General features: G+C 45.9%; 1 protein-coding gene across 1 annotated transcript; it reads right to left on the bottom strand.

Moving 5' to 3' along the window:
• On the bottom strand, nt 1–27,027 carry LOC117749424 (cadherin-6-like). The gene is made up of 11 exons (XM_034559951.1): nt 26,791–27,027; nt 18,139–18,433; nt 15,934–16,053; nt 12,483–12,650; nt 10,670–10,857; nt 8,000–8,253; nt 4,752–4,888; nt 3,693–3,814; nt 2,876–2,993; nt 1,894–2,145; nt 1–506 (listed from the first exon to the last, which is right to left on the bottom strand). Exons 1-11 carry the CDS (start codon nt 27,025–27,027, stop codon nt 1–3), a joined length of 2,397 nt encoding a protein of 798 aa, XP_034415842.1.
• Nucleotides 27,028–27,666: the final 639 nt, after the last annotated feature.

Below are 27,666 nucleotides of genomic sequence, written 5' to 3'. Positions count from 1 at the left end.
TTAGGAGTCGCTGTCGCCGTCGTCGCCCCCGTACATGTCCGCCAGCTTCTTGAACCGCGGCCCCCACTCGCTCAGGTAGTTGTAGTCCTGCTCGCCCTCGGTGGTCGCCGACTCCAGCGAGCTGAGGGACTCGGCCGCGGAGCCGCTGCCCTCGTAGGCGTACGTGGCCAGGGAGTCGTACGGCGGCGCCGTCGGGTCGCCGTCGTTGTCCTGGAGCCGCTGGTTGATGAAGTCCCTCACGTCCCCGTTGTGGTCCCGGATCGGGGGCGGCGCGGGCCGCCGGACCGCGGCCGGGTAGAAGGCCTCGGGCACGATGTCCCGCCGCTGCTTGCTCTCCTCGATGGCCTCCGGGTTGCGCAGCGTGCCGATGTCGAAGGCCTGAGTGTCCTCCTCGCCGCCCCCCTCGTCGTTGTAGCTGACGACGTTGTCTCTGACGTCCTCTTTGGAGATGATCAGAGGCTCCTTCTTCCTCTGCCTCCTCAGGGCGGCGAACAGCACCACGATCACTGCGCACAAAACCAAATAAACAAGAAGAATAAGTCAACAAACTTTTGCTTTTGCGCCCTCTCTCCCTTTTTCTTTTTCTTTCCAGAAGGCCAGTGAGCGCCCGGCGGGGGATTTGTTGATGTGCTGACTGATGTTCAGGGACTTTGTAGAAACCGGGCTCGGCTACCACGAGGATGCATTATGGATGTTCTCTCCTCAGGGCCACCGCGGCTCACAAAGGAACGCAGTTTAAGAGAAGAAACGCCGTGCGCCAGAAACACGACTTTGTGTGCTATCGTGAAGCATGATATAAAGTTTGGGTATTCTAAAGTTATAGATAATGGATTGATTTCTACAACTGTAGTGCTCCTATAATGTGAATACTAGTCAGATTGAAGAGTTAACATCAAACCCATTGACTGCTTGAGAAGGAAGAAATATCTCCAAAAAGTCACGGTGTATTTAGTATGTTAAAAAATATCATAATTCATAGAGTTACTGTCATCATCATAGTCAAAATGTAGTATATTGAAAGAAAGTTGCAATATGATGTCGAAAACACAAAGTATTTTGAAAAAATACCCCAAAAAAGTTCAAATGTAGTGTCAAAGAAAGTGACAAGAAATCAATGCCATGTTGGAGAAGAACAAAAGTCATAATATATACATATATATGTCAAAAATGGATATTAAAAAGTTATAGTACGTCAAAAAAAAGAAGTAATTGGACAGTATGTCGAAAAGAAAAGTCATAAAATACCACGAAAAGTGTCGGAGAGTCATAAAAATGTCATAAACAAGATGTCGGAGAAAAAAAAGTCAATGGTATATCGAAAAGTGTCAAAGTATAGTTAAACAAACAAAGTCACGGAACTCTCCTGCAGTATTTTGGACGTTCATCAAGATGCAAAAAGCTTTGAAAGCATTGAAAAGACGAATAAATGGGAACGCTTTAAAAACTCTCCGGCCCTGAAGCCACTTTGGGAACGCGTTTCTTACAGGTTTTATTTTTTTATTCATCCGTAATTGAATTTAAGCCTTTACTCACAGTAGATATAAATTCCTCATAAGTGCTATTTCCATCGTGATGAGGAATCACTGAAACGTTTGAGTCTGGTTCGGGCTGAGCGACCGCAGATTTTTGAGTAAAGTGCGCACTCCTCTTCCTTTTTCCTCCTTAAGTCAAGAGCTTGGGGCCAAAAAAAGCCCAACGTGGGGGTCAATAAAGGATTTTAAGGAAGGAAACCTTAAAACGTCTTCTTTGTCAACTTTTAAAAAAGTAAGAAGCTCTCGAGTGGAGCTTTTAGGAAAAGGTCAAATCAAAAATATTGGTTTTCAAATGAAGCTCAGTTGGCCGGCCGGTCGGTTCCCCCCCCCCCCAACCCCCCCGACACGTCCCCGTACTCACTGAGCAGGATGACGACGCAGAGCAAAATGGCCACCAGGGCCCCCGTGCTGAGGCCCGCCCTCGCCGTGAGGGCCTCGGCGTTGCACAGCTTCATGTTGCCCTCGCGGTCGCAGGTGCACACCCGCACGGTGAGCGTGTTGGTGCTGCTCTGCATCGGGTACTCCCCGTCGGAGATGACCACGGGCACGTGGTACACGCTCTTCTGCAGGCTGTTGTAGCTGTTCCTGCGCGTCAGGATCCAGGCCGTGTTGTCTGGAAGGAAACGCGCACACACACACACACACACACACACACGCACACACACACACACGCACACACACACACACACGCACACGCAGCGGGGCGTCCGGTTACCACGCAAGCAATCGATAACCCACAATTCACATTTCAATAAACTCCTGTGAATGTGCTTTTAGTGCTGCGGGATGGGGGAGAAAAAAATCTAATCATGTGCATCATGAGATGTGGTTCAGTTCAACAACAGGTATAATAAATAATACATATATATATAATAATATAATATAAAATCCAATCATGTGCAGTGCATCACCAGATGTATAATAAAGAATATATATATATATATATATATAAATAATATATAGATATTATTTTATGGTGATGCACTGCACATGATTTGATTTTATATTATATTTTTATAAATATTTATATAGATATAAATATATATATAGAGAGATATAAATACATATATATATATATACATAATAAAATCTAATAATATAATATAACATCAAATCATGTGCAGTGCATCATGCATATATATATATATGTGCATACTGTTTATTATTATGTTATGTATATATATATACATACATATATATTTATTTATGTATAGATATATACATATTTATAAATATATATATATTATATATATATATATATATATATATATATATATAAATATAAGTGCCTCGTGGGAACAATCGCTACAAAAGATGGAAGTAAAGGGAATGACGGCGAGCACCTTTGTTGTCGCGGACAGAGAAGTTGGCCTTCCCAGCAGCCTCCTGTGCGAGGCTGAAGAAGAACCGGTGACCCCCGAGCGGAGTGTCGGGGTCCGTGGCGCTCACGGTTTGTATCCTCTGGAAAGAGGAGAAGCACTTCAGTACAATTCTGAGGGTCTTTTATGCCCCTTTACACGTTCACTCATTAGCTTTAGCTGCTAGCCTTTAGCTGCTAGCCTTTAGCTGCTAGCTACTTGCCGGGTTCAGATTATGGTACGTAAAGGGCTTTGGGCTTAGCAGCTGCCACTTTAAGGGGGACGCTTACATTAATGCATCGCTAGTTATAATCCGATCGTGTACAAATACATTAATACTCTGCATGATGTGTACTTTCACTTTCAGTGCTTTGAGTGTAATCTAATGCTAAAACGTGCTGCTTTTACTCCAGTCAATACAAAAGGAGTGCTCTAATATCCAAGATGTCGTTCTCTGGCTTTGAATATAACATTCATAGTCAAGAGTCTGGATCATCACACTCCCCGTGAGCACAGACAAACCTTCTGAGTCTGAGTGTGTGTGGTGCAATTTCAAACTGAAGCCTCTATAAAGTGTGTGTGTGTGTGTGTGTGTGTGTCCTGCCTTGCAGCATTGTGCGTTTCCAACTCTGAAAGGATTGGCAGCAGAACAAGTGAAACGCATCGGGATGTGTGAGCGTCTGCGGGAGCAGCTGCTTCCTCTTGAACCACGACGGGCAGATGTTGTTCGTGAAGTTTTACTCATCCGCCCGACGTGTTTGGTGAGCGTGTTGCGTAACGTGTTCGTTGCCGTGGCACCGACCTGATTGGCCTTGGCGTTCTCGCACACGAACGTCTCGTAGCCGGTGGCGAACGCCGGCGCGTTGTCGTTGACGTCCAGCACTCTGACGTAGACGGGCGCGCGGCTGATCTGGCGCGGGTTGTCTGGGAAACACAAGGGGGGGAGGGGGGGGGGGGGGGTTACACAGGTAAATATTCACCCAAACAAAGTAGCACTTAGTGTGTGTGTGTGCAACGTCAATGTCGGTGTAATTGCGATATTCTTACCATAAAATTCCAACGATATGTGACAAGTGAAGGACTATATGAGCATAAATCCCATGAAGCAGCTCAGTTATGGTGTAAACAACTCGTTCAGGCGCTACTTACGAAGCAATTTGGGAATACTGTAAACTCTAATTATGATAAAAAGCCGGTTGCTATAGAAAGTGAGCACGTAAACACCGTTGAGGCTGCGTTGACTACAGTAGAGAAGCAGCATAATGAAGCATATTCTGATTTCATCATTCAATACGCATTCAGACGCATCTCGTATTCCTATAGTTGCACATTTGTTTTTGCATAGTTGCGTTCAAGTTGTGAGGAATGTTAAATGCACTTTTATTGTGAAACTTTCCTTAACGTTGACACGTAATCTAATTCTTATTATTACGATATTAATTATTTATTTTTTTTGCACGCTGGCTTTATTGCTACTGGAAACTTAATGTCATACATGTTCCTGTGCAACAAGTGTGTCGTTGAACACAGCAATGACACTCGACACTTCCTGTACGCCTTTCACATTAAAGGTCTTCCCCAGCGGCGCAAAGGGCATAGTCCCGCCCCTAACAGGAAGTGCTGCTTAATTGATCGTGACGGTCAAGTCAAGGCAAGCGGGATTAATTAGTGACGGAGGTCAGCTGTTCTCTTAAAGGGCCGGTGATTACAACACGAGTAAAAAAAATTCAATTAGTCCCGACGCGGTGCCAGGAAACGGTGCACGCACGCACGCCACGCACGCACGCCACGCACGCCACGCACGCCACGCACGCCACGCACGCCGCCACCATGCATGCGGCCACGCCCGCGCTGCACTTACTGAACTCGGTGGCGATGACGGAGATGTTGTGCCAGGCGTTCTCCTCTCTGTCCAGCTCCCGGAGGAGGAACACGGACCCGTTGCCCGCATGCACGTTGAACATCCGGTCCATGTCCGTGCGCCGATCGATGGAGTACCTGCTCGAAAAACACACACACACACACACACACACACACACACAGATTGGCTTAAACTCGAGCACTCAGGACACAGGGTGCAGTCATATTTAGAGAGTTTCTTAAGCGTGAAGCGGAGAGAAAATAGTCCCGTTGGCCGCCTCGCTCACGTGGACGTTTTAGTGTTTTCAGACTCGAAACAAGTCTCACTAATCGTGATGGACTTGTTCCACTCGGCCATTATACCCTTTTATTTTGCTATTCACGCCACACAAGAAACTTATTAAGGGAAAAAGATTAATTTTTTTTGTATCACTCCGAGCAGCGGTTTGCCCTTTGTTGAAGAGAACAAAATTGCTTTTTTGTGTGTTTTTTTTTTAATGTTCAGACTGCTGTGGGAAGGGTCACTCTACACAAATCAGGAGAAACCTACACCGTATTTTCTCAATTACCCTTTTTGTGTTATCTAACCAGGCAGATAGTCCCAGCTTTGGACGTCTGATACGTCTGCTGCCACGCAAACCGTTATTTAGTATTTAACCGGCGCAATACGGCGAGGTTTTGAAATACGTCCGTTAAAGTTTCTCACGTAAAAACACAAATAACAACGTTAAAAAAATAAATAAAAAGAGACAGCAGACTTAAAGCCAACAGCAAATTGTGTCAACTGAAGAAGTGTCCGTCAGGGGCAGAAAAAGTACATTCAGGGCTCAAATAATCCATAAAAAAACTATTATAAATATATATATATATATATACGTATATGCATCCTGCATCCACACCTCCTGCAAGCCGCCTCTTCCCAGGTTTCCTCGAGCCTCGGATGAAGACTGACTCACTTTGTCCCACAATCGGATGCATTGTATCTTGATTCACGTGCAGGAGAAACACATGTCTTGAAACCCACGTGAAACATCTGCACGAGGAGGCGTGTGATGGATGTGTGTGTGAGAGCGTCTGCAGTCACACGAACACACACGCCGGCCAACAGGTTATCCAGTCGGGTTGTTTTTCCCCTCCGCCTCCCGTACTACTGCCATACATCAGTGTGATTAATGGGAGTATGCGGGCATCAGGAGGGCTGGCGTAAGAGGGAGGAGACCCCCGAGGGGAGACTGTGAACCCCGGCTCTCCCTCCTCCTCCTCCTCCTCCTCCCTCCTCCTCCTCCTCCCGTCCCTGCTGATCCTCCTGCATCGACCATGTTTAGTGTTTTTATCTAAACACTACCTCCTCGCCTGCCTCTTCCTCCCACCCCGACAGTAACTCTAACCTCGTTAAAGCTGCGTCGGCCGCGGGCTTTACTAATTGCTTTTCTAATATCCCCAATAATTCAGCCGGCCCGGGCCCCTCACCTTTCTTCCTCCCCGATTAACGACGGAGAGATGGCGGTCCCGATCGGGCACCCAAAGTGCTGCTCTCAGCAGGAGGGCAGGCAGAAGGACACGGAGGGTGCCAGGAATGTTAGTGATCAACGGGTTGGGACATATATACTATATATATATATATATATATATATATATATATATATATATATATATATATATATACTATATATATATATATATATATATATATATACTATATATATATATATATATATATATATATATATATATACTATATATATATATATATAGTATATATGTCCCAATATATATAAATATATATATATATATATATACTATAAATATATATATATATATATATATATATATTTATATATATGTATTTATTTATATATATATATATATTTATTTATATATATATATAAATGAATATATATATATATATATTTATATATATATAATCATGCATTTATATATATATATATTTATATAAATACATATATATAATATATATATATATATTTATTTATATAATATATATATACATATATTTTTATTTATATAATATATTCTTCATCAGTATGAACCCAGCAGAAGTAGTGATTCGGGGGGTTTGCAGGTTAAAAAGAGTTCCAGCAATATGTGTGTGTGTGTGTGTGTGTGTGTGTGTGTGTGTGTGTGTGTGTGTGTGTGTGTGTAGAACCCCAAGGACGGAGCCACACTTTGAATGAACATTCAATCGCCGCATTGTGCAATTTTCATGCCAAACTAATCAAAACTTCTCTGCCCTTGGTAAGCCGAAGACATTTAGAGGAGCGCTTCATTCATTCAAAACCCCGGGCGAATAAAATAGTAAGCGGCTTTTTATTTTATTTATTATAACTGTGTTATCTTTTCCAATTGTGCATACTATTAAAAAAATATATATATTCTTTTATTTCCGGGTTTTTTAATAAAAAAATGTAAAAAAAACCTTTTGAATGGCGTTTGTGCTCCAGGGGCTCGATCGTCACTGGCGTGTTTTCCACCGCGCTTGGCTTTTGGGACGACGCTAACATCCCATAATAAACAGCACCACGAGATCACATAATACTGCTCATGCATGCACTGAGGGATGCACCCGGTTTTACATGCAGCCTAAACGTGTTCACAAAGATAGAACCGTCTCAGTGACTTCCTCATGCCAGGCAGCCCCCAGGCTCCATGGCCCTCTTCCTCCTCCTCTTCCTCCTCCTCCTCCTCCTCCTCCTCCTCTAAATGCCACAGGGTAGCTACCTCCTTGATGATGGGGGGCGATAAAAAAAGAGAATGATATCACATTTGACACCTGCAATAAAGTGGTGGAACTTCAACCTTGAGAGCCAGCTCCCTCAGTGCGTCGTAAAGAAGAAGTCCTGGAGACCCCCGATGCCATTACTCCCCTTTTTACTAGAACACGGGCATCGCTTTTTGGAGTCGTTAGCTTCTCATTTTTATTTATTTTTTTAGCATTTTTATCCAGTGTTCAGCCTCTTGGTATGTGCGAGAGGAACCTCGCGTCCCTCTACCGAGGACGCATTATGGATATGAATGCTGTTTATTATTATAATCAAAGCACAAACGCATCCCCTCTGGTGACCTTTTCACGGGCGGCCGGATCACAAACGACCTTTTCTTCAAGCCGGGCTTCAGGCTTCAGGTCCAAAAAAAGAATTGAGACGCCAGACTAAAAATATTCCTCAGATTTAATAATTGTGGGGCGGGCCGCTAAATTAAAAACATGCTAAAAACACCCCCGCGTGGTACCTGACGAGGCTGTTTTTGTCGTCCGGGTCGGAGGCGCTGACGGAGCCGATGGCGGTGTTCCTGGCCGTGTCCTCTTTGACCTCCATGACGTAGCTGGCGCGCTCGAACACCGGCGGCTCGTCCACGTCCTCCACGGTGACCTTGACGGTGGCCTCGTCCCTGAAGGGGCCGGCGGAGAAGAAGCGTGAGTTGGCGTGGGCGTTCTCCACCTGGATGCGGAGGCTGTACTGACGCTTCTTCTCAAAGTCCAGAGGCTGCGGAAACAACGGAGAGATAGATGTATGTATGTGTAATTATTGTCAAAATGTTCGTCTTTCTGACTCCCCTTGAACGCATCATGTGCGACGAATGTTTTTGTCAGAATTTATATATACAGTATATATATATTTTATATATATTTTTATATATATATTTTATATATATTTTAATATATTTATAAAAATATATATAAATATAATAATATAAAAATAATAAAATATAAAAATATAAAATAAAATCATGTGTAGTGCATCACCAGATGTATAATAAAGAATATATATAAATAATATATACATATATATATATATAAATCCATATATATAATTTATATATATATACTGTATATATATTAATTAATTAATTAATTCTGGATTTATATATATATATTAAAAAATTCTGTATATTTACATATATATATATGTGTGTGTGTATATATACATATGCATATATATGTATATATACACTTCCAGAATGTATTTATTTATTTATATATATATATATATATATATATATATATATATGTGTGTATATATATATATATATATATATATATATATATATATATATATATATATTGCAGTGTAACATTGGCTTCCCTCTTGGTTCCCCCGTCACTAAAGATTGTGCTTTGTGTTTTGACAACCCGGTCGGTTCCAGCGCTGCAACGCGCCACTTAATGGGAACCTGGAAAATGATGTCGCGCAGCTGTACTCGCTTTCACACGACACGCCGATGGGAACGCGGCGGCGCCCGAGCACCGGACCCGGGGAACAGGAGTCCCGGACAACATCAAACCTTGTGAAGTGTTTACTTAATGTAAGCTGACAGCATGTTGAACGCGGGGGGGGGGGGTGGGGGGGGTGGGGGGGGGGGGTCACGCAGACCTCGAAACACAGACCTCGAAACACACGCTACTTCTGTTCTGTTTCTTTTTCTCCCCCCACCTTGAGTTAAAAATAAGTTTCCACAAGGACTTTAATTGTTCGCCCCTTAATATTTACGTTTGAGTCTATTAATAAAGGCAAAAGAATAAAAAGAAAAAAAAACTGAAATGTACACAACTAAATATTATGACTGGTATATATTACGCTGAAGGATACATCTGTTCTAAATCTAAATGATGTGGACCGAACACCTAATAATAATAATAATAATAATAACGCATTCTGTGGAATCACCTTGAGAAACTTTGTGTGTTTGTTGTTGTTGTTATTTACTGATAAAATGTACATTTACTCACAACCTTTTCCCCATCAGACATTTGTTTGCTCTCTATGTCATTTATGATTTAGTAGATTCGCGCTAATGTTTCCCGTCTTTATCTTGTTATCTCTTCTTATTTTTTAATAAGCTTTTCTTTCTTGAAGTTGTAGGCCCCCCCCCCCCCCCCCCCCCCCCCCCCCCCAGTGATGGGAATAATTAGGTATCATTTTAATGAAGGTGTACCTCCGACAGCTGGATCAGAGGCTCCCTGAGTATGAAAGGAAGCCGGTCGGCCGTCGTTTGGGGGGAAGACGGCCGACGAAGGGGTGAAAGAATCCAGATGGAACGAGTCTGAACTTATGAATAACGACGCGAGGGCGGTTTGGAGCGGGCGCGTCACACACACACTGCCACTCGACAAACCCATTTAATTAGAAGGGCATGCTCGGTCCCCACACACAGACACACACAGACACACACTCTCTGCCCGCACGCCAATGGGCTTTTCTTGTTGAGCGCGTCAGGAAACACCGCGATCCAAACCGAGCGTCCGGGTCCCTGCTGTGGTTTCTACACGTGTACGTGGAGGCGAGGAGTGGAAGTGGAAATCGAGAAGCGTGACGCTCGTTAGGCGGCGTCGGGCAGGTTTGGTGGGAGGAAGTCGAGCGGTTAAAATAAAAACGAGCATTACAAATAAAAGTGGGAAGAAAAAAAGAAAATGCTATTTCTTGCACTCGGTTACATCATTCTAGCAAACTGTGTACGATAATATGACGACGGTGTCGTTGTTATGCTCAAAAGAACCTGAAATGCATGCTGTGAATCTGGCTGCATGAGAAACACTTAAAAACCCTCGTTAGTTTCATTCCTACAGACTTGATATAATTACAGATAAAGTTTTTTATGAAATCAAAACCCGTCTGTGGGGATTATTTTCTCTAATTACCTCTCCGTAGAGTCGTACACTTAAAGGTTTTCAAACTGGCAAACACACAGGACGCCTATACTGGGAACGTTTATCTAAAAAAATATGTCTCCAAAACAAAGACGGAGCTGCAACTCCTCCAAAAAAAAAAAACCCTCTTGGATATAGTGTCGTCTACCCCGAGGCTAGCTCGTCGCCATGTTGAGAGCCGCGCGGAGTCAATCCCTCGATCGGAGAAATGTGATTTAATTATTATCACAACCACAAACGAGGGAGCCGCTGACCTTCCTCAGCACCACGACGCCCTCCTGCGTGCTCCTGTTGGTGGTCACGTCAAACATGCCGGGGCCGTCGCTGCCGATGATCCGGTAGTCCATCTCCGCGTTCTCGCCGATGTCGGCGTCCACGGCCCGGATCAGTCCCACGGCGGACCCGAGCTCGATGGACTCGGGCACCCTGAAGTCGTAGAGGGCTGGAGGGGGAGGGGGTAGATGAACAGGAAAAAAGATAACGTTTTGAGAAGGAATGTATGTGAAAGGATCTGAGAAATAGCAAGGGGGCGTGGCCTCGGTTGCAATGGCCCCGCCCCCTTGCTATTTCTCAGATCCTTTTCACGATTTCTTTCACCACAATTCAATATTTCACTTCCAAAAACAGACGTTTTGGCCTTTCAGGTTAAGTTCTTCTTCTTCTTCTTCTTCTTCTTCTTCTTCTTCGTTTTCTTTTGTCTCTTATTTTTATTTTGCCAGATGATATTCCGGGTTTGAGGCGGGCATATTGATGGCTGCCTGTCGGGCTGCAGCTGCATCTCGTATGTTTAAATAAATAGCTGTGGGGTCGTGATATATACACAGCCTGCAGAGACAAACAGCACTGACACACTAATAAAACATGCTGACAGTGTTTTGGCAACGCCTGAGTCGGCAGGTCTCGGTGACGCTGACACTTTGCCTCCACGCGCACACACACACACACACACACACACACACACACACACACACACACACACAGAAAGTGGCGCACTACCAGAAGGTTTCCGTAGGCTAACAGGTATTTAGCGATGGGTGGAAAAGAAGAGGCATCACTCCGGCAGACAACAATGATATCGCTTCCTGACACTCTGCCTCCTCTGGGTGTCCCATTACAATATCTCTTCCTCCTTCTCCTTCTTTCAAGCTTCCCCTCTCTCTCTCTCTCTCTCTCTCTCTCTCTCTCTCTCCACCCCCACACTCCCTCCATCACAGGCTGTCTTTCTGTCGCCTGCATCACTCTTCTTTCTTCCTCTATCTCCCCCTCCTGTCACCTCCTCCATCCCTGTCGTATCCGTCTCCCCCTCCCCTCCTCGCGCCGTTCATTCATTGGTGGAGGGGTTGAGATGACAGCGTCTGACCCCCTTCTCTCTCTCTCTCTTTCTCCTCCCAAGCTAGCGGGAGGAGGGAGAGATAAATGGGGGAGGGGGGGTGGGGGGGGGTCACGCGTCGCCCACTGTACTGCCGCCGCTCGCCGTCACCGAGGGGGGGGGGAGGGCGGGGGACACGACGACGCCAGTAATCTGTCAATCCGATCTGGCTGCTGCCGTTTGCCAGATGTGCGAGAGAAGAGGTGGGGGCTGGGGGGGGGGTGGGGGGGGGAGTAAGGGAGACGATGTGTGAGACTGAAAGTGAGTTTAGAAGAGGAGGATTGATGATTGACGAGCGAGAGGGGCAACACAAAAGAAAGAAAAACGCACCGAGGAGACAGTCGGAGCACTAAATTGAGAACATCGTTTTTTTTATGGAGTAAAAGAAGAAAGACTTAATGTCATCGGATAGACAAAGAGAAAGGGAGAGAGAGGGAGAGAGCGGGGGAGATAAAATAAACCAGTGAATGTACTCTCTTTATTTAATAGGGATTACGGGGCTGATCTGATGCACTTTGCAGGACCCTTCGCTCCGTCATATGGCTCTATATTTAATTATCCCCTGCCTTTAAGAGGCCCGCCGTGGTCGCACGAAACCCGGAGCACGCCGCAATAATCCAAATTCATTTTAGAAACCGACACCAGATGGGGGGTGGGTGTATCGGTCAGTGTGTGTGTGTGTGTGTGTGTGTACTCACTCTTGGTGAAGCGCGGCGGGTTGTCGTTGACGTCGGAGAGGGCGATGTTGACCGTGGCGGTGCCGGAGAGACCGCCGTTCTGTCCGGCCATGTCTTTGGCCTGGATCACCACCTGGTAGTTCTCTTTGACCTCCCGGTCCATGCCGGGCAGGGCGGTCTTGATCAGGCCTGGAGGGAGGGGAGGGAGGGGAGGGGGGGGGGAAACGCACTGATTTAAGGGGGTGGGAGTTTAAAATAAAATAAAATAAAGAAAGCCCATCTGGTGGTTTCACCGCCCAGACGAGTGTGTTCATACAGCCAGAAAACCACACGGGCTCTTGTACTCAGAGGGTTTTACAAGCTGTAGACTCACAAGGAAATCTTAATTTTCTGTATTTTAAGTGTGTTCTTTTCTTCTTAAGATGAAGTCAATTGAGATAAAAAAATGAATCGGCTGATATTTTAGTATTCAATGGATCTATTAAGTCATAAATCCTCTTGTTCCAGCTCTCAGCATGCTGCATGTGACAGTGGACCGAATGTCTCCGAGCTGAAGGTCAGACGCAACCTCAGGCTCTGCGGTTATTCTGACTTTTTTTTTTACGGATAAAATGATTAATCGACCTAATCTAGAAGACTGATCGACGATAAAAAAATAATAATAATAATCATGAGCTTGAGGTCCTAAAAGAAAAACTCAACTGCAGCCGAAAAAATAAACAATAAAAAAGTTTGGGTGTGCAGAAACAAGAGATTAGTTTAAACTACTCTGGTTATTTTTTTAATATTTTTATTTATGGTAAAAAATAAATATATATATATATATATATATATATATATATATATATATTTTGGGTGCGCAGGAACAAGAGATTAGTTTAAACTACTCTGAAAAATATCTGGTTATTTTTTTAATATTTTTATTTATGGTAAAAAATAAATATATATATATATATATATATATATATATATTTTGGGTGTGCAGGAACAAGAGATTAGTTTAAACTACTCTGAAATATATCTGGTTATTTTTTTAATATTTTTATTTATGGTAAAAAAAAAAATATATATATATATTCTGGGTGCGCAGGAGCATAAGATTAGTTTAAACTACTCTAAAAAATATCTAGTTATATTTTAAATATTTTTATTTATGGTAAAAAAAAGAAATATATATATATATATATATATATATATATATATATATATATAACTGCCAATCTTAAGATATGCAGTTTATCAGTTATTTTTACGAAATTATAAATAGGATATTAGATCTAAATCACATTCAATTACATTGCAGTTGAGCAACAGTTCACAATCCGGCCACAAGGGGCAAACGGCAGCAAAGTGCATCCAGATGTGCTGTAAGCAGAACGCATGTTCAATAAGCACATTCGGAGGGCATCTGGGCGTGCGTTCACATATCGGGGGGGTTCCCCGAGACATTTCCAGAACAGAGGCGCTCGCTGCCATTTGGGGAAAAAAAAGAAGAAAAAAAAGTGCAAATCTTGCAGAAAATCTCCAAATGTCGAAAGTGTTTTGATTCCAAAATCGCAGCGTTGCTTAATCTGGTTTTTTTTTGGAGGTATTTCTTAAATTTGCAGCAACATCTGAGCCAGAAGAGCGCACGGGAACGACCATCACACTACTTTCATGATGTTATGAGCCCTTGAAAACGTTCCCGTCGTGACTAGAAACACGGAGCGACGAACCAATCAGCATGCTCGGTGTGAATGTAACACGGAGCGACGAACCAATCAGCATGCTCGGTGTGAATGTAACACGGAGCGACGAACCAATCAGCATGCTCGGTGTGAATGTGACGCGCAGGTGGTCTGGCAGGTGTGCCAACGACCTTTTCTCAGAGATCCAGCCCCCGACCAGACGACATAACCTTCTCCTGCAGGTGGATCTAAAGACCGCTGTGCTCACCTGAAATTGTTCTTTAAAAAAAATAAAAAAATAAATGAGCCCGCGTCGAATTAATGATATTTCTTTTTTTAGACTCGCGCGCATCGACAGGGCAGATAATTAAACCAGCAAGAATATTATACATCGCCTGAAAGGTCAGCTCTCCAGCTGAGAGCGGGCGGGCGGCGGCCGACATCGTGGACGTCTGCGTCCCCGTGATTTAAATGGCAGGTGGACCAAAGGGCCCAATCAAACCAAACACCCCCCCCCCCCCCCCCTTTTAAATAGCAGCGTTCAGCCTCCAGATGCATTCGGCATCATTTATCTCCTCTCATGGAATTAAGACTCCGGGTGATGCTCCGCTCGCTCCTCCTCGTCAGATCTCGGAGTCGGGACGGCGAGAGAGAGAGAGAGAGAGAGAGAGAGAGAGGTAATTGGCAGCGCGTTCCCCCCCCCCCCCAAAAAAAAAAGAAAGAAAGAAAGAAGGTGCGCTCCGTCTCCCATCAGAGCCGGGTCTTTAAATCCCATCTCCACCGCGCGATTTAATTTGAAGAGAGTCGACGAGCGAGCGAGAGAATAAAAGATGAAAAACACAATATTTCACCCTAAATAAACTGCTTTGACAAACATCGGCGCTCCCGGTGTGAATAGATGATTCATTGCACATCAAACAATGGGGGAAGAAGAAGAAGAAGAAGGAGGAGGAGGAGGAGGAGGAGGAGGAGGAGGAGAGGCTGACGTCGGCGCATCACTCAGGCTCGGATCAGACGGGCCGGGCCCTCCGGCTCGCTCCTTCCTGCCGCATGCGACGGCGTGCAGCCGGAAAAAAGGAAAACGCAGGCAACTTTTCTTTCCTTTTTTCTTTTTCGGCTTTACGGCGGCGTTGGCGCTCGCTCTCTGAATCCCCGTCTTCCCTTTTGTTATTGCTTAATGACGACAATGCACACACGAGGAGGAGGAGGAGGAGGAGGAGGAGGAGGAGGAGGAGGAGGAGGAGGAGGAGGAGGAGGAGGAGGAGGAGGAGGAGGAGAGGGGAACAACACAATCCTGCTTATAATGCGATGTCCAGGCATGTCTTTGTGAAAGGGGGAGGGAGGGGGGGGATGTCAGCTTACATTCCACATGTGGGATAAACCATATTACTGTTAATCCCTGCGCTAATCTGCAAATGGCATTTTTTTTTATTTATTTTTTTTGGGGTTGTCGTTTCTCTTTTGTTTAAGCTAAAAAAAAAAAAAAAAGACCCGAGCGGGACGTGTTCCAAAGCGCACGTTAATGATTAAAACTAGCAAGCGGATAGTTGAGTGTCTCCCAGAATGGCCACCTACAGACAACAGAGGCTGTAAACCTGCTCCATGTGTAGGCGGAGTCAGGGGGGCACGCTTCCTTTCGTGGCTGCAATGCATGCTGGTCTACCGAGGCGAGGAGGCATCACGATCGCTCCCTGTGTGATGGACTTTTTACGGATGCTACGTTAGAAAAACAAACCCTATTATTCTCACGCGTTTCATCACATTAACGGCGATGGCGTCCAGAGCGTTGGACCTTGAACACTGACCGGTTTCCGGGTCCACGGAGAAGTACGGCTGCCCCTCCAGGATGCTGTACACCACCCTGGCGCTGTTGCCGTACGTGGAGTCGTCCGCGTCCGTCGCCGTCACCTGGATTACAGAGGTGCCTGAGAGAGGGGGGGGGGGGGGGAGAGGGAGGAGATTCATGACAACGATTTAGATCAACTCTTCAACACTGATGAAAATGGCCATCTTGGATAATTGGTCAGGCCGATGCACCTTCTGATGGGTGCTCTTCACCACGCCGGTGCAGACAGATCATCTCTGTCCCAATCTTCATCCTCGGGCCACTTATACCCACATGCGTGATTGATTTATGCGGCTAATCGATAAGTCCTAATGTATTTCTCTCTCTCTCGGCACAAGGCTCTCCACCCAAGAAGCCTATTAGCGTATCCTCGGATCTGGAGTGTCTCGAGAAGCCAAATATCTGATACCATTTCCTCTTTTCCAGAAGAGGGCCGGAGAACCTCGTTTCAGAGGAACAAAGGGAAACGGGTAGCAAAGTGCTACCTCCCAAATGGCGCCTCGCGGGGGCCAAGTGGTGCCTCATTACATGCAGGAGGAAATTAATTGAGTAGAAATATTTAATGGCAGAGTGGTATAAATATAGAATTGTGCAACACAAGGGGGTTCGACGACCCCCCGCAGAACTACGTCGGCTACGATCTGTAAGGGCGGTGGGGTTCAATGTAGTGGGGCAAAGAAATGAGAGAGAGAGTTCACCGAACCTTGATCGCTAATACCTTTAAATAGAGAATTAGCCTCAAAAAAGGTTTTTTAGAAAACGTCTCATCGGCCGACTTTAAGCTTTTAAAAGAAAAGAATATTCTGACAAAACAAGTCAGTAATAATCTCATTTTATTCCTAGGTGTGTGTGTGCGTGCGTGTGTGTGTGTGTGCGTGTGTGTGTGTGTGTGGGGGGGGGGGGGGGGGGGGCAGAGAGAAGAATGTCAGAGCCGTGAGACGACAGTTAAAAACTCAAAAGTGTTTTGTCACATTTAAAGGGCCGGCGCCCGCCACGCAGTCGCTCGTGAACACATGCTCGGCCGAGCGGTGACATCACACCTCGGTTGTTGCCATGGGCACCCGTGCTGCCCTAAGATAAGTGCTGGCCTCTCTCTCTCTCTCTCTCTCTCTCTCTCTCTCTCTTGGGGGGGTTGCTGAACCGAGTGACAACTCCGTGGCTGCAGGAACCGACGTCCCCCTGGAACACGGAGTTCAAACCATGTATTGATTAGAAGCCTTCTTTTAAAAAATAAATATTGTTTATCTATATTCATGAGGCCACGATGTACTTCTTTTTATTTATTTATTTTTTTTACCCCGACTAAGAGCCGGAGCCAAAGTGCGCCGTGAATTAAAGTTTAATTTGGAGGGCGAAGGGCTGAGGAGCTGCACTCCTGCACACGTGGAGTCTGCGAGCCCATAAAAGAAAATGTACTAAATGAAATACCGTTTTTAAAAAAAAATTTATAAACACAATATACCGTATTTAAAAAAGATAATCTGCATTCCCGGTGCTGAAATCGTGAAGCAGGAGGAACGCTTGTTTATTCTCCGGTCATGAAGCTAGTCTCATTTAATTAGTCTCTTTGTTGAGTTATTATGATTGATAAACGTCCCATTGATCCAGGAAGACTGGCATTTTACAACGTCTCTACCCTATTTGAATCATAAGCCTTTTAATCCAGCCGCACACACACACACACACACACACACAAGCACCTTCAGTTGTGTAAACACTTAATTATTGTGTGCTTCGTGATCAATACACATGGTTTAACATACTAAATGCAACTCTCTCAGCCTCCCGTGCACACAAAGCCTATTATCACTGATTATTTATTTCATTTTCATTTGTGTGTGTTTATTATTGTTATGATTCAATTACAATTTTTTTTTTTTTTTGTTGTTATCTATTACCTAATAACTCTGGGATGGGAAAAAGCTGTATGTTTACATTCGGCCTAAAAAAAAAAAAAAAGAATCTCATGTCATTATTATCTCATTGATTATTTAAAAAGGGAAATCAACGCTTATGCAAACATATTAAAAGTGCCACCGAGGCTCTGCTTATTTATGAAACTCGAGGTCGACTCTCTAAATCTTCCTCTCGAGGTCTCGAGGTCTTCCTCAGCAGGAAGTGGTTTCTGCCGAGGACCCCCATCACGACCCTGCAGGGGACTCACCGATGTCGGACATCTCGGGGACCCGGGCCACGTAGGGGTCCCGGGTGAACCGGGGCTCGTTGTCGTTGATGTCGTGGATCTTGATGACGAACTCGGACTGACCCTCCAGCGCCACGTTGGTGACGCGGTTCACGGCCTTGGCGTGCAGGATGTAGTAGGCCTTCTCCTCCCGATCCAGCCTCTTGGTGGCGTGGATGTCCCCCGAGTTCTCGTCGATCTTGAAGAGGGACCCCGCCCCCTCCCCCGTGAGGACGTACTTCACGCTCCCGTCTCCGCGATCCGAGTCAGAGTGAAGCTGTGGCACAAAGACATAAATAATATATATATATATATATACTGTATATAAAATATGATAATGTGGATACCTGCAGCACCGAAACAACAATTTCGGAGCATTTTCGTTTTAATACATTTCCACTTTGGAGCTAATTATTATAGCGCTAGCTGAGATTGATGGAAGCTTTCACATTTGCTTATTAATAAGCTCTTATGAACAGCGAGTGTCAGCGCGGTTCTTTTTCCGGGGGGGAGGGGGGGAGATATTTCCGCGTCGGCATGAGCAGAAAATAGCCAGAGGAGAACGTCATCGAACACAAAGTCCAACGGAGAAGAAAAGAAACATCACAGAGCCGTTTGATTGACAGGTGATCTCTGAGAAGTGCAGAGCGAAAAAGAAGAAAACACACACACACACACACACACACACACATGCACGTCCTCGCAATAAGCACTTTGTACCAAAAGATGTCAACAGATATCAAACTTCAAAGTGGAATCACAGTTCATTTTGTGTCGGTGCGGCGTGTGAGTGATCTGACCAATCGGGGGCCTCGGCACAGAGACACCGACATCTTTTTGATACGTTTGGTGTTATTTAACAGATTCAGATCATCTTTAGTAAAGCGTCATCCCCGATACACATGCGTGGCGTTCACCTTTTCTCTGTGAAAATTCACGTTGCATTCACTGGTTCTCGTAACATGCAGGTCGTCGTCGTCTTCGTCGTCTTCGTCGTCTTCGTCGTCGTCGTCGTCTTCGTTGTCGTCGTCTTCGTTGTCGTGCTTTTTTAAAAATGAGTTATTCTTTCCTTCTTGGCAGCGCAGGCCCACGGTGGCATTCTGCTGTAGAAAACACAGACTGCCGGTGGGTCTGTGAAGTAGCAGCAATCCCCGAATGGGTCTAGCAACAAGACCACAACGAGACCACCACACGCCAGAGGACCACCAGAGCCCACTAGTCTGTGGAGCTTCTCATTATGATTTGCTCTCTCTCTCTCTTTGCTGTTTAATTTGTTTTCTTCTGCATGAACAGCAGCTTAGCATGCGCTGACATTTTAATTCCACCACCAAATCCCCAACACATCTATCTCAGAGAACTCATCAAAAGCTCGTCCAGTCGTTTGCCCACTTCCTCTTTATGCCCTCTTTTAATAACCGAGGACATAATAATAACAATAATTGCAGGCGGTGAGGAGGCAAAGGGCAATAAAGAAAAGAGAGAGGTCACGCCAACGCCATTTGAATGTTTGGCCAGCACGCGGTTCCCGCGGTCGACATCTCGTTAACGCGCGTTTGATCCCGACAGCCTGAATGCAGATCCGTCCTCCTCGTGTGTCTTGGCGGCGCCGGTGGACAGACTGAAGGGGGTGGGGGAGGGGGGGGGGGGGGGGGGGGGTCACGTGGGAGCACGCTGCTAAAGTCTCCCTGCTCATCACATATTAAAAAGCTTTTCATCCCAGGTGCTCGGGGAGCTTTACTAATTCATGCTGTTATATCAGGGCAAAGCTGGCGCGCGCGAGACGGACAGCTTTGTGGATTAGCATCTTTAACACTATTTTGTTTCGCCTGCTTGAAATGCCGGTTTAAAAAAAAAAAAAGAAAGAAGAAGAAGAAGAAGAAAAATAAATAAAAGACTGTTTTCATTCTGTGGAAAACCAAAGTGTGCGTTGCAGAATTTCAGCGTCTTTCGGGATCAGGATGGAGAGCGCGGCGCCGTTTTTCGTTAAAACCCCACTTGAAGTCCGGTATTTATTTATTTATTTGTTCCGTCTCACCGAGCCAGGAGAACATTCCTGCAGAATAGTATTTGTTTTCTATTCCGCTTTACGGCGCGTGCCTCCTACAGAGACTCGGGTTGGATGAAAACAATCCACTTCAACATTATTATCTTTCTCCCCGCTGTTATAGCCGGCAATGTCCTTTCCTATGATTGTCTATCAAGCCGCCTATCTCTGCCCGGCGCGACAATTCAGTTAATAACCGTCGAGTCCTCTCCTTTTTTTCCGGGGGGGGGGGGGCCGAGATAGACGGTGTGACATGTTGCTGCGTCGGCTGTCATTTCTATGGAAACGGAGAGATCTCGCGCTTCTGAAGAGTTCCTCCTCCACTCCCCCCTGAAGGATATTTCAAGGCGGCCTCAGTAGCATCGAACTCCCGGCGCCCGCCGCGGTGACCCCACCGTCGCCCCCACCGTCGCCCCCACCGAGCTGGAGAGGAGAATTTACTGCAGCCCTTCAACTCAAATTAAGAGTGAAAAAAAAAAAAAAAAAACCTCTCCCGGAAATCAATGTGGCAGCCCGACGTGCATTCACAATGGCCCTTTGATCAATTTATATCGAAAATACAATTAAACTGTCACGGGGGGGCCGAAGAAAGCCACATGTGCCTTCTGTACATGTGCCCCCCCCACCCCCCACCCCGGCGCGTCGATAGCTCGCCTTAGCTCCTTTGCCCTCTACGGTTACCGAATCGTAAAAAATAACATGGCGCCGTGTTCATTAATGCTGAGAGGACCAAGTCCATCTTACCAGGTCCTTGTGGCTGGAATAGTGGCCCGAAGTCCTCAGGTTCTCACAGAGAGATGCTTGTAAGAGTAAATGGTTCCCACTGACATGACATAAGGCCACAGCCGGCAGCTAGTTAGCTTAGCATAGCGCGTTTGTTTGGATGAAATAAATAAGATACAACATGGTAATCTTAAAAAAATAACAGTGCTAATTGGAACCATGGAGGGTTCTTTTGGCTTTTTTTTCTCATAGGAGAACCCTTTTTGGTTCCTGCTAGAACCTTTTTGAAGGTTCCTCAAAGAAACCCTTTTTAGGGAACCGACAGGACTGGTTTGACATGTTGGGATGGATGCTTGTAAGAGTAAATGGATATAGCATTTCTAAATATAAGGCCACAGCCGGCAGCTAGTTAGCTTAGCATAGCGCACATACGTTTGTTTGGATGAAATAAATAAGATACAACATGCTAATCTTAAAAGATAACTGTACTAATTAGAACCATGTCGGGTTCTTTTGCCTTTTCCTCATAGGAGAACCCTTTTTGGTTCCTGCTAGAACCTTTTTTGAAGGTTCCTGAAGGCGGAAACATTTTTATATTCCAAGGGTTTCAAAGAAGAACCTTAAAAAACTCTTTCTTTAGAAAAGGGGGTTCTTCAGAAGCAGATGGTTCTGGGGAGAACATCAGCCCTTTTTTCTTCTAGTGTGTGAAGGTGCCGGTAGTCTGATTCTGTGACCTCTAGAGACGGTTACACTGTCTTTGCTAAGCTAAGCTAACGGGCAGCCTCATATTTACTGTACAGTAGAGCGACATCCATCCTTTCAACTCCCTAAAGAGTATTTCCCAAAATGTCAAAGTATTCCCGTTCCTCCTTCAAAACAAGTGAAACAGCATTCAAACTGTTTCTTCTACAAAAAGAGAACATTCTGTGTCGTTATCTTGAGCGGCACAACTTCGAGGGAAGTTGTCGCACTCAATCTCAGATTTTTATTGCCGAAATTGGGGAAATAATTCTCGCAAGAAAAATACGACTCGGAAAGATTTTTTTCTTTTTCTCCGCGAAGCAAACTACGGAGCACTTGAACCATTACGCCATCAATGACGTGACATATATATATATATTTAATAACCTTCCACTCAATTAGCCTTCTCCACTGAGCAATACCATAAACATTGCCCCCCCCCCCCCCCCCCCCCCCCCCCCCCCCCCCCCCCACCCCACCACCACTTCATCTTCCAGTCTGAAGTGGGCTGAGAAGTGAAGTGGTGCTCATCAGACATCTGCGTGTGAGAACTTAGAGGCGAGCTGTCTTTGTTTGTGGAATTAATTAATCGGCTTCGAGTGCAGCAAACGTTAACGCGGATCCGGCCCCCCCCCCGACCGTTTTGGGCGCGTCGCTCCGGCTCTGGAAACGGCGCCGCTCGGGGCGATCAGCCAATCAGCCTTTAAGGCCTCGTGTCCCGGCCCGTGGAGAACTGGCTGCCTCACACGGAGCCAGATGGTCGCCTCAGACCGTGCACAGAAATAGCCCGTCGAATGTCTGTCGATGTGGAAACTTGTGTGGTCGGGACGCTTTAAAGGTGGAAATGTGTCGGTTTAAACGTATAGTTCTCTCTCGTGGACATCTGACATCTTTTTGTTGTTGTTGTTGTTTTGTTGTTGTTGTTGTTTTTCCGTGTCCCATGCATAATTTGCAGCATGTTGTCTTTCGTGTGTTCACTTTGCTGCGGGGGCCTGAAGCCGAGGTCGAGTCCTCGGTGTGGTGGGTTCTGGGTATTTGTGTGGTTGTTTACAGGGTACAGTGATGCACAAACTGTAAATGGTGACCTTTTAATGCTGATACTGGTATTTATGTCGGACTCACAACTTATTTTGACATTATAACTCAAATTTGTCTTCTTTTTTTTTACTGAAAGAATATTTCAACTAGTTTCAAATAAAAAAAAATAATGCAACAACCTGAGTTACTCATTATCTTTGGATATGTAGATATTCTAAAAACTATCTATTTTGTATATGCATATATATATATATATATAGATATTTCTTTTTTATATGCATATATATATATATATATATATATATATATATAATGTTCCAAAAACTATCTATTTTATATATGCATATATATATATTATTATTTTTTATATGCATATATATATATATGTTTTGTATATGTATGTATATATATACATATAATAAATAGATCGTTTTTGGAAAATTTTACAAAAGGCTTCAAAAAAAGTTTTAGACCACTGTGTAGTCTTGTAAAAAAAAAATACAGAAAATATAATTAAATGACAGAAAAATGACTTTACATATATTGAAATAAATGTATAATAATTGAAGAAATATTCAGGTCTTGTGGATCTAAAATCCACAATCTTCTTTGCGCCTCGATCGAATGAAACCTGGTCAGCTGACGACCCGCAAAATCAATTAATCTCCCCCTGACAGAAGCAACAGGTGTGTGAACCGGCAGCAGGAGGGCGATAGCGCGGAAACAATTGCGACGTCGGCGTATCTCGCTCAGACATCGCCCCCCCCCCCCGTCCCCGCGACATTGTCAGACAGATGTTTGCCGGGCCTCGACGCCACATGACCCTCATCACACCGCGAAAAGGAGAGAGGGCATAATTGAAGTCGCCCCCCTCCCCCTTTCCCGGTCGCACAGAGGGGAACTTATCGGCCAATCAACAAACACACGACCGACGGGCTCCGGGTCGGCGCTGGAGACCGCCACGGCGCGGGTAACGCCAGGCCGCCATATTGCAAGCTCCTTGCCTCTATGCCAAGGTGAGCAGCTGGTAATAGGGGGGTGGGGGCTCCCTCCAACCCCCCTCCACCACACACACACACACACACACACACAAACAAAAATATCCCTGCACCTTTCCACTCGGCTGCCACAAGACGCTGGAGTCCTTTCCTCCGGTCGCCTCCACCGCTGAGTCAGGACTAGAATATTATGTCCGTGTTCATCTGCCTTTTTCTCTGATTTCCAGCCCATTACTGGAGGCTAGTGTTGCAGACGTGTGTGTGTGTGTGTGTGTGTGTGTGGGTGTGTGTGTGCAGAGAGCATTGCTCACTTGCCAGGGACCGTGTTGAGGAGTCTACCCAGCAGACCCAGAACCACTGGGGCCTATCAGGGGCTGTAAATACTTTATGAGATATGATAGTACAGCACAAACACTCCTAAACCACAGGCCATTAACCGTTTCCAGTGGATGTGTGCCCTTTGGTAAAGCACGAAATAATGAAATAAACAAACATTCTCTTTCCCCAGCGACAGCCCGGGCCCTGCGAGGCCGGCATGCGGCTCGCCTGCTAATGAGAGGCAATGTGCAATTCCCCCTCCTGCAGGAAGGAGAAGAAGTAAAAAAAAAAGAGAAAAGAAATCATCGGCCAATACGGCGAGATTAGGCGAGATCATCAGCCAAGCAGCCCCCCCCCCCCCCCCCCCCCCCCCCCCCCTTCATCTCCATCTCTTCCCTTAATTCCTTCCTGTTCCTGACTTGCTTTTGTTACACTTGTTCAAGAAAAGATTAAACTTTCATTTGTTTGCACAAGCGGAAAAAAAAATTAAAAAACTGGAGACGAGGGGGGGGATGTTGTAATTCAAGTGTAGTTTCATCATTCTATCTTTTACTGTGTGTCAAGAGCTGCTCCCTTGTTTATAATAATCTGCCATTGTGTTATTTCCAATTCATTTCTTTTTTATCCGCCGCTAACAAAAAAAAGTGCTTCTTTTTATTTATTGTTTTTGTGTGCTCCACGCTGTGTTTTCTCCGGGTTGCTCGCGATGACAAAAAAAAAGAAAAAGTTTAAAAAAAAGAAGCCGTTTCCCTTTTTGTGGATCTTTTTTCTTTTCTTTATTATCTTTCTTCCTCTCCGCTCTTTTCTTTTTGAAACAGCGCATTGTGAGCGCGCGGCCTCCACCTGACGACACAGATGGCTGCTCTCTGAGGGCTTTAAGCCACGTGCTCGAGTAAAAAAAAAAAAAAAAAGAAATAAGACAGAAGAGCCATCCGTTCCGTTCGGGGGCGTCATTCACGGCGTGCACTTTATCAAGCAATTAACAAAACAGTAATTGCAATCAGATAAAGCTCCACAGCGCACCGCGATCCTCTGTGACAACCGGCTAGCGAGCCGACGCTCCCAGCTGCATGTACTTGGTGGGGGTGGGGGGACGGGGGGGGACAACAAGCGCATGATTAAGCGCGGCGCTGGAAGGGTTGACGCCTTAATGGCGTCTTCAGGAGACGGGCTCTCGGGCCGCAGCCTTTGGCTCTCTAAGTGTACCACACTCAGATAATCCATTCTTCTGCTGCCATTAGTCATTTCACAAGCTGAGAGGACGACCGGCACATCAATCCACCCGCTCTGTGGAGCCAAAGTGGTTTGATCACGCTCGGTGCTTACTTACTTCTGATGTGTGTGTGTGTGTGTGTGTGTGTTTTTAACTTATATTTTTGGCCTCTCTCTGTCTCTTATTCGCTGGCGTCGTAATCCTTTCAGCTTGGAAGTCGCCCGCCTCCCTTCGGGGTCGGACGTATAGGTCGGTGCAGCGTCTCACCGGGGTCGGACGACTCCGTCCTCCGCGGCAGGAATGCAAAGTCGCCGGGTGGCCATTCAGCCGCTCGCACAGGACCGCCTTTCTTCCTCCCCCCCCCCCCCCCCCACTCGGCCGTCCTGACCTTGTCCACGCTTCACAATCTCCTCAATTACAGTTGGCTGCACGAGGAGGGAAAGAGAGAGGGAGAAAGAGAGAAAGAGAAAGAGACCGGTATCTCGACTTCCGCCGCGCTGCATGTAAAGCAAGCACGTTATTCGGCCCCGTCTCCCCCCCCCCCCCCCACCCCTTATCTGGGCCGACGCCATGTTTTTCATTTTGCTGAACAAATAATACCTTTTCGGAGGACGCGGCGTTTTTTTGACCGGAGGGGCGAGGCCGGGCCGGCTTGACGTTGAGGGGAATGGACGCCGTGTGCAAGCGGACCGCAGAGCCGACAGCACAAAGTGTATCGGACACAAAGGGAGTCCCGTATGTGAGCAGCCCGTCTTTGAGTTGACAGATATGATATAGAAACAGACATTTTTACTAAATAGTTGCTTTTGTGTGCAAATAAAAACGATATCTGGTAAAAATGTGCATTCATTGATGGATGGGGGGACGATTCAAAGGGAAAAGATCTGTCTTCATAAATATGTATTGAGAAGAAAGTCCATAATGAGCACCCAAAAAAAAAAGAAAAAAGAAAGCAACTTTTTTGAAAAGTGAAAAGTTCAGGTTGTTTTGTGGCTCCGGGGGAAAACGCATCCCAGAACATTGAGGAACACACAGAGGATGAGGGAAGCTGTGGGTTTGATGCAGGAGACGGACCCCGGTCTTGAAACAGGGGGGTCCAGACGTTCGCCGGGCATCCCTCGAGACACCCGAACCCTGCTGAACACCTCTTTGCGTGCTAACGTCAGACTAACGTGAGTTAAAGGAGAAACAGTCGTAAAGCTCTTCGTCCAGACGTCACGGCTCAACTGTCGAATTCGGAAAAAAAACACATCAAATCTACGTGAATTAACGTGTCACAAAAAAAGCCAGACGACGGAAAAAGAGTCAAAGCTCTCCGACGTTAAGTGCTCGTCTCGAGACGTTTTATTTGCCTAAAATGACAAAATTCAGTCTGGGAAAAGTGATTCGATCAAAGAATAAACAAACGAGATTACCGATCTGCAGACGTCGGAGCGTCTGTGGCTAACGGACGGCGGTCGCTTGAGGACAACCAGCACACTAGCTAACTGATCAGTGCGTTCATGTATTGATTGATTATTGATTTGGTTTCCAGCTGGACTCTGTTTGGTGGCCTTTACCTTGCCGACGTACTGCATGTCCGTCCCGGTGTACTCCTCGAGCAGGAAGAACTGGTTCCACATCCAGCCGCGCTTGGAGCGCCGGAGCGGCACTCCGTTGGCGTCCTGCCCCGTCAGCCCCGCGGACCCCCTACGCCCCCCCGTAGTCCTCCGCAGGGCCCTGAGCCCGTGGACCGGAGAGCCGAGGTGGGCAACGGCCCACAGCGCCATCAGCACGCAGACTTTCCTTCTGTCCATGGCCGCCTCGCCGCCACCCCCTTCTGTCTTCTTCCCCCAGCGCCCCCCCCCCACCACCACCACCACCACCACTCAGTGGGCCGTGTCCCGGTGGTTTCTGGTCAGAGCGTCGGATCGGTCCACATGCTGTAGTCTACCGAAGCTGGGAAGGGCTCCTCGGGCTCACATGGGGCGGGATCTCAGCACCTGAAAGATTCACAGAGAAGAGCGGAGCGTCAATACCGGGAGGGGAGGCGGAGATGAGAGACCCCACACCGGGGTAAAGCGCGAACAAACACCGTCAACAAGGGATGGAAACAACAAAAGGCAAAGCTCGGAGCGGCGACGCCGGTTCAATGTGATCGACCGAGCCGAGTTTTATCAACCAAAGTTCATGTCTCTCTCTCTCACGCGGTTGCAACGGGAGATTTGACCTTTGACATTACGTCATCGCTCGATGAAGCCCGCAGCGATAAGCCCAGAAAGCAAACATTAAATGGAGACGTGCGTACGATTCGTGGCTTCCATCGATTATGACAAACGAAACAATCACTTGTGTGTTCATTTGTCTCTAAAGCGGTGCATTTATTTTTTTTTAAATGCGGGCTACAAAGTGCTCTTACTAAAAGTCAGTCACGTTGAATAAATCGAGACATTATT

The sequence above is a fragment of the Cyclopterus lumpus genome, chromosome 20 (assembly GCF_009769545.1).
Source record: "Cyclopterus lumpus isolate fCycLum1 chromosome 20, fCycLum1.pri, whole genome shotgun sequence".
Classification (NCBI taxonomy): Eukaryota; Metazoa; Chordata; class Actinopteri; order Perciformes; family Cyclopteridae; genus Cyclopterus; species Cyclopterus lumpus.
Note: the sequence above shows the minus strand (reverse complement) of the source record. Positions and strands in the feature narration are given on the sequence as shown.

What these genes read in the sequence shown, in the direction of transcription:
- LOC117749424 (XM_034559951.1), bottom strand. Translation starts at nt 27,027, where the DNA reads ATGGACAGAAGGAAAGTCTGCGTGCTGATGGCGCTGTGGGCCGTTGCC. An exon ending in GCGTCGTGGTGCTGAGGAAG is followed by an intron (nt 8,254 to 10,669) that starts GTCAGCGGCTCC and finishes TTGTTTCCGCAG; the next exon opens with CCTCTGGACTTTGAGAAGAA. An exon ending in AGAACGCCAAGGCCAATCAG is followed by an intron (nt 2,994 to 3,692) that starts GTCGGTGCCACG and finishes TCCTCTTTCCAG; the next exon opens with AGGATACAAACCGTGAGCGC.